The sequence below is a fragment of the Myzus persicae genome, unplaced genomic scaffold (genome assembly GCF_001856785.1).
Source record: "Myzus persicae strain clone G006 unplaced genomic scaffold, MPER_G0061.0, whole genome shotgun sequence".
In the NCBI taxonomy this organism is placed as follows: domain Eukaryota; kingdom Metazoa; phylum Arthropoda; class Insecta; order Hemiptera; family Aphididae; genus Myzus; species Myzus persicae.
Genome location: NW_019102619.1, coordinates 1,618,078 through 1,626,072, shown reverse-complemented (window position 1 = coordinate 1,626,072; position 7,995 = coordinate 1,618,078). Strand labels below are relative to the sequence as shown.

Sequence of the window (7,995 nt, the reverse complement as noted above, 5' to 3'; positions counted from 1 at the left end):
AGATTGAAAATCGATCATAGCAGTGCGGTAAAATAGATGAGAGTATACACCTAGAATTCTAGAATAAGTAATTTTTTGAATTTCTCAGAATAGTTTTTGAGAAAAACAAAAGAAAGTAATAAAACTCTATTATACTATAGATATTATAAATAATATATTATAAGATATGTACATCTTATTAGATTAGATGTAGGTACATTTTACAGAGTTAGGGTTTTATTAGAATACATTTTTATTTAAAGAATCATATGAACAAAATTATATTTAAATAATTCCTTAAAAAGTCATTTTTAGGCCTCGATGACCTGACCATTGGCTTGTTTTACATAATATGGTACTTAGATAGTTTAAATTAAATTTATTGTACAATAAAATGTCAAAAAAGTCATTCTATTATAAGTTCCAAGTTGCATCGAATATTTATTTAGATAAAAATTTGGCAGTTCTGACATAATATGTTAAGGTTCATCGTTTATGGTATCATAATCGTAAATACTATTTTATAAATTATAATAAACCATTTTTAATAATTGCTAGAGATATGATGTGATTTTTAGATGATAACAAGAACAACAATACCTATCTTATAATATTATGTACAATAATAAAATAATATTATGTACGTTATAATATTTTCATATTTTGCAAAGTAATCAAAACAATAATAATATTTTATGTACCTCGTATACCTACTTCAGCTTCACTATGGTAATTATATATTTATTTGAGTTCTGATTTAAAATATAAATGTCCATCTACAATATGATAAGTATAATTTAGATGATTGAAATCAATCGATTTTACATGTGCATGGTGACAATGACGGGCTGTTCATGATCCGATGTGTATGTATAATGTCTATCTTTTCTTTCACATTTCTTTGATTTTGGACAAACGTGAGTACATGACCGCCAAAACGCCATAGCACATTAAAAAGATTCCACCGCGGCACGACTTAAGTATATATGTATAAAATAAATATATTTATATTATATATAAATGCAAGCACGTCATGTAGACGAAGGACCAAAATCGTCCTAGTGAAGCACTGCAGAAAATGTTCTTCACCACATATCTATATTTAAAATATAATATTTAGCCATTTAGGTACATACAATTTCTAACAATATAGTAGGTTCTGTGGTGTATTACATTTAGACAGAGACTAGAAAGAGACAGACAGGGAGAGATGGATAGACGTGTATACAATCTCAAAAGTTCTTGGAACCGCCTGTATACTTTATATGATTATTTCAAACTTAATAATGTCCCAGGATATTTAGAGCAAGTAACAATGATTATTCTATTAATTAAATAATATGTTGCTGGTTTGAATTTATATTTATATTCTTTTATACTTTAACCCAACCTAACCATATTGAGTCGTTGAGTGTTGACTAAATAGTGGCTTCGGTATATTGTATTTATTTTAAAAGCTGCGTTAATACACATTTTAAAATTAAAATCGTATAATGATATGTACCACTGAATACTGTACTGCACTTCAATCACATAAATAAAAGACCACCTGCAGAACCCATTACCTACCTACTTTTTATGTTTTATTATAGAAATGTTTTTATTACTTATGCACATAGTAGATACAATTAAAGATGTAATCTATATTTGATATAATTTATGTTTTATATTATCATCTTAGTTAAGAAAAATTGACTGTTATACTATTAATTCTCTCATGTCGACACAATTGCTTTGCTTTTGAAATGAGAATTAAAGATAATTGTATTTAATTATATATTTCTTTTGTAATCTTGACAAAACTATGGTGTCATTAAAATTATTATTATTATTTAATAGATGAATATTTGTATTTACCTATGTATTTGAATATTTCTATACTTTATTTAAAAATACCTAAAAAAAATGCTATACTGCTCTACTGTTAATTAATGATAATTCAACTGATTTGTATTGCAAAAGATACGTAATATTCCATTGTGGCTTAAAAATAATTTCAATTTTACTGACAAAATAAATATTGTAACATTTTTTTAACATAATATGGTTTTGCCACTACATCCTCACAAAAAAACTATACAAAAACGAGTCTTGAAAAGTTTATAAAATTATACCTAGATAATATAAATAATAATATAGTTCGTAGGAAATTGTATTGTGCATAGAAAATAATAATAAATTGTAATAATACAATAATTTGTTAAGAAAAGTTTCAAGTCTCTAAGCAGCCACTATAAATATATTTTTTAATTATCATATAAAATTTCATTTAACCTAACAAAATTAAATATAATTACTTTTAGAGGAAAAACATATTATTGTGCCTTTGTTTTTCCATATTTTTTAATAACTGTACAAACAAATTTAGCGGATTCTTGTATTTAATTTTCAAGTTGTACCTATGTATCAATATTGAAAATGTCGAGTTTTTTAAATACAAAATAATTTTTAAAGTTTCATGATCTTAACTAATTTTGTCTTAACTCCTAACTGAAACTTGAAACACAAAATTGTAACCATTATTTATTTATATTTTTTAATTGAATTAGAAGAGCTAATAAAAAACCTTGTATAACAATTTCAAGCTTTTTGACCAAAATAAAAAAAATGTGAGACCATAAAATTGATAAATGAATACGTGTACCTGTTGATTTTAATTTATTTCAAGTTGAATATTTGTCACAAATTGTTTATTGAATTTAACTTGATGTAACTTAAGAATGGTTGTTTAAATAATTAACAGTAAACAAAAAACACAAGTTAACGAGGCATCTAAAGGCAAGATTACGAACTAAGTAAATGTTCTATCTTATTTTATTCTGTGATTTTAGTCTGTCGGCAAGATATGCCGAATATTAATAGTTGATATTACCAATACACCTTGACTTAAAATATAGTAAAGTTGTGCTCGCCACGATTTAAGATACAGCCATACAGGTACTTGAAGACGCTACACCAGCATGTGCAGCCGTGCAGGGTTGAACTAGCCCCAAAATATGTGCAGGGAAATTCTACTTTTGCTGGTTCCACTTTTTTTTACCAGCCTCTACTATATTTTTTTCTGGTTTTTTATCAACTTCAATTATTTAAAAATTCCATAAAAAAAGGATTGAAATAATATGGGAGACTCGAACTCGACACCTTAAACAAGTCTAATATAGCTGAAACAGCACAGCCGCTGTATTATTGCTGTGGCCCACCGCGGGGAAAATTCCCCGTGTCCCGGTAGTCCGACCCTGTTCATGTGTTGTCTCTGTCTTACGAATGTACAACAAAGCAAAAACTGTTTTGCGAGGGGGAGAACCTCACAGTATTTAGTCCCAGTAGAGACACCAAAAGTGTAATTACGCAATATAGAAGATACCTACTTAATATTTTTTGTGTCGTAGGTACCTAGCGTTTATATTTGTTTGATACCTACCTATCATTAATAAGAAAAAAGTTATAATACTTTAGTAAGAATTTGATATTTTTCAGTTTTCCAAATATAAATAATTTTTGATACCTATATTAAGAATATATATGGAAAAAAAACATTGATGGTTTAATAACAGTTTATTTTATTTAGAACAAAAAAAGATTCTCGTTCATTTTCTTAAGGAACCACCAAGGAATGAATTTTTTTTTAAAGGAACAAGGAACGGAAAGAATTCCTTTTCTTTTAAAAATAACGAGAAACGGAACCAATTACTTTTTATAAGGACTTGCAAACACTGATATATATAATATATAGTACCTAGTGCCTAGTGGCTAGTACTAGTAGTACTACATAGAAATCTGTGGTCTGTGCTTGACGAAAACCAATTTTCATCTTTCCAAGTTGTTATCAACTGTACGATAAGAGATAACAGTCCAGAGTCGTGAGTCATGGCTTATCAGTTATCTATGGATATTGGCATTTTAAAATATTTTACGTTTTGTATCATTCTACTTGAAAATTTATTAAAATAGTGTTTTCATTTTTATATTCCGGAATAATTAATACTATATACTAGACTTAACAAACGATATTATTCATAATTTTTGATTTATTTACAACAGAAATCACTATGGATCAGAAAGCATTCAATGAGGCTGTGAACGACACCATGGATTTATTGGACATGAACTATTCTGAGGCTTTAAAAGATACCATCAGTCAGTTCCAGCAATTGGTGCGTTTTATTAACGATTCGTTGGTCATAAAAATATAATTTTGTCATTCCAAAATTGTTTTAGGGAATGGACATGAGCGGAATAAAAATAGACATAGAAAAAGCCACAGATCCACTGCCATCATCACTTTTTAAATTAAAAACTTATTATGAAACATCTGTATGGGATGAATCGATAAAGGAACAGATTGTGAGTAATCTTTTGATTGTTGAAAACGAATGCAAGACACACGAAGGCCGCCATTTGTCCAAGTTGAGTGGTGCTTATAATATTGTGTGTGGATATCTAGAGAGGCTTGCTGAACTTGATGTTGATCAAAAAGCACAACTCATTAAGACATTTGATTCACTCCTTGGAGGTACTTTATGCATATTTGATAAATGTATTAAGGCTTACTGTGTAGTTTATGTGGGCCACCTTTCAATTATTGGTTGGGTATATGTAGATAAAATCTTTAAGGACATTAACAAGTAGAGGGACCCTAAACGTGTGTAATAATTACTAATGGTAATATTTTGTAGTCATTTTTATTTGTGTTCTTATGTTAATCTCAAATTTTAAATTACTTCTTTGTATTTTGTTTATATAATTACAACCGTGTTATAGGTGGACAAGTTGTGTATGGTAAAGCATTAGACATTATGGTTGAATTGTTGAAGAATACTAAAGATGAAAAAGTATTATTAGCTCTATTATCCTGGTTCAAAACAATTAGTGAACTTGAAGATGAAAGAGAGGTATCTATAATTAAAAATATTTTTAACAGCCTATAATATTTTATTTTTCAATAAACTATTGTTGTTAAACCAATAATATTATACTATTTTTTAATCATTTTGTTTTTATTAATATCTAAATGTATAAAATATTGAAAAAAGTGTTCTAATTTATATATAATTTTCTAGGAACTTCGAATTATTGGTATAGGCGATATTATGAAAGACATTTTACAATCAAATTCTTCAAATGAAGCTGTGATTATTGCAACTTGCCAATTGATTAGAGCCCAGCTACGTGAAGATAATTGTAGTGGAGATTTTTCTAATGCAGGGGAACGATCACGACTTTTTGGTTGTGAACTAATGTTACCTCTACTTCAGTTGTTAAAAGGTCAGTTAAACATTTAACTATATTCAAAATGTATTTTTATTATTATTATGGAAGAGTGAAAAAAATTATAACTATTTATTCAGATTACAATGGTGTAATAAATTATATTGCAAATAAGTTTGTAGTTTATCCAGTATGTTCAAAGCAAAAAGAAAACATAGTTAAAATCTATTGATCCATCTATATGATTCAAACTTGTTTTGTTTCTAATTACCTATTTAAAAATTGTATTTTGTACTAACTATAAACTTACATATTATTAAATAATTAATTACAACCTTATATTTTTTATTTATTTCAGATGATAAAATAATTGAATTGGAAGAAGTAACTAGTGAAATATTCTTTACCTTAGCTACAATTATTGTTCGTTTCGAATTTTGTCGGAAATTCAATGAATGTGGAGGTTTATTGAGACTTAAATTAGCCATGGACCGTCATTGCACAATGGTACATATTCTCATTGAGTATCCTACTATCCTATACTCAATAATATAACAATGATAATAAAAAAAAATATGCATATATTTTATGTAACAAAGTGTAATCTGTTCTTAATATTATTTATAGAGATTGAATTGTCAGGCTTTTAAACTTCTTAAATCACTAGCTGGTGATGATATTGTAAAAGACGATATCAGAAAAGTAGGATTTTGTCCACTCATACTATCAGCCTTACAAAGACATATAGTGAGTAAACTTCTTTGATGGAAAGCTTTAAATTAATGAATACAACTTAAATAACTCACTCTTTTCTAGAACAACAAACAACTGTGTATTGATGCAATGAAGTTATTGACAGCTTTGACATTGCGTTCTCCACAAAACAGTGCTGAATTGACCCAACTAGGTATTGCAGAACTTATTGTTCAAGCAATGAAAGTGCATTCGAATGATGACAAACATCAGGTATTTCATGAAATATATTTGATTTACTTATTTCGTATTGAGTCTAGGAAGAGTGTTTATCAACAAAGCCAAATATTTAAAATAATTTAATAATTATGGACTAAGCCCATTTGTAACTGGAATCAAAAATTATTTAAATGTTATACTAACTAAAGTTGTCACAATAATTAATAATAAAATAAAATACATAGTGTGCTTTTACCTTATTTTACTTAATACTTAATGGCGCTATCATTTTCATTTTTAATATTCAAGATTGATAATATATTAAAAGATGTCCATTTTCAGTTATGTGTTTTGCCTTAAATATCATATATCAGACTATAAATCCTATTTGACCTATATTTAGGTCCTCACTTATATTTTTTGTAATCATTAAAATTCAAATATTATATTCTTATATATTATAATTTATAATTTGCTTATGTTAAATAATAATAATTATAATATGTTGGTGTTTATTTTACAGAAACATGCCTGTACAGCTGTTCGCAATATAGTTTCAAGGAACCGTGAACTAGCCTCAGAGTTTTTGGCGCAAAATATTGAAAGCATAATTGAAAAAATAATAAGTCAATATAAAAATTGTGAATTTGAAGCTAAAAGTGCTTTACGAGATCTGGGCTTGGATGTTAACTTTGTAGAACAATGGACGGGTGCTGGGCAGAATTTATCATCGTAAAAATTATGTTGAAGTTAAAAACCACTGTTCCAATTCTAATAATTATTAATTAACGTGGATTTTTCCCCACATTAATCACAATAACTTTACTAATTTTTGTTACTTTTATATTGTTTATAATAAATAATTATTACACTAAAATAATATACTATATTTTGCTTTACGCTTATCATATAACTTATGTATGATAATTGTAATTTATTATATGTCAGAGTTGAGTAAATTAACTAGTATCTAACTCTATTGAGAATGAATTTAAACAATAGTCAAGAAGCTCTCAATAATATACCTATACATTAATTAAATATACTTAGTAATAATACTTTCACAAAATTGTGTTCACAATTTAAATCTATTTCATCAATTTTTTTTTTATTTGAATCTCAGCCATTTGTGTCAGTATAGCGTTTATAATATTGCCATAATGTTCTATGTTACATTTCAACCACTTTGTTTGCTTATTATGTACAAATATACTATAAACTTCATGATTTTCAATTTATGAACACACTTGCAGTCACAAATTATAGTATGTATTTTGTATAAGCAATACATATTTCTATAACGTATAATGGTTAGATAAGGTTTTTCGTGTTTTTTTTAAACACAGGCTGTGCTGTTGCAGTATAAATGACATTAAAAACTTAATTCCTAAATATGACTATCAGTGAAAAAAAGTTAAATAAAATAAAAGAGTGCCCCATCTAATTCGTTGAATATATTTCATATTATGATGAGTCTGTTATGGTGATTTTACCAACTTTGTAAGGGTGAATAATATGAATGACTCATTACTAAAAGATTACTGAAAGTCTCAAATACCCATTAATAATATGTTTTAATTACAACAAAATAACTAGAATCGTTATTCTTGATTTTAATATATAATTTTATCGAAATTTGAACTTAAAATATCTATAGAAAATTTTATTGAAAATTTTGTATGTTTATAACCAACTCAAAACGAGTCATTGTTTTTAAAATGTCATGAGTAAAAAATTATAAAATAAATGGACGCCTCTTTATTATTAAATAGAAAATATTTTATGTGGAACATTTGATGAAAATTTCAAGTATCCGCGGATAATAGTTTTCGAATAACAATAAAAGAAGAATACTGTTGTATGAGAATTTGTTAATTTATGGGTTTTTAAAGTAAA

The 7,995-nt window shown here is 26.9% G+C and overlaps 1 protein-coding gene across 1 annotated transcript; it reads left to right on the top strand.

Annotated features, from left to right (window-relative positions):
* The first annotated feature begins 3,910 nt into the window (after nucleotides 1-3,910).
* On the top strand, nucleotides 3,911-7,413 carry LOC111032703 (armadillo repeat-containing protein 6 homolog). Its single transcript, XM_022313141.1, has 8 exons — nucleotides 3,911-4,133; nucleotides 4,198-4,492; nucleotides 4,741-4,871; nucleotides 5,040-5,244; nucleotides 5,546-5,694; nucleotides 5,815-5,934; nucleotides 6,004-6,153; nucleotides 6,623-7,413. The coding sequence occupies exons 1-8, from the start codon at nucleotides 4,029-4,031 to the stop codon at nucleotides 6,833-6,835; spliced, it is 1,368 nt and encodes a 455-aa protein (XP_022168833.1). The 5' UTR covers nucleotides 3,911-4,028; the 3' UTR covers nucleotides 6,836-7,413.
* Nucleotides 7,414-7,995: the final 582 nt, after the last annotated feature.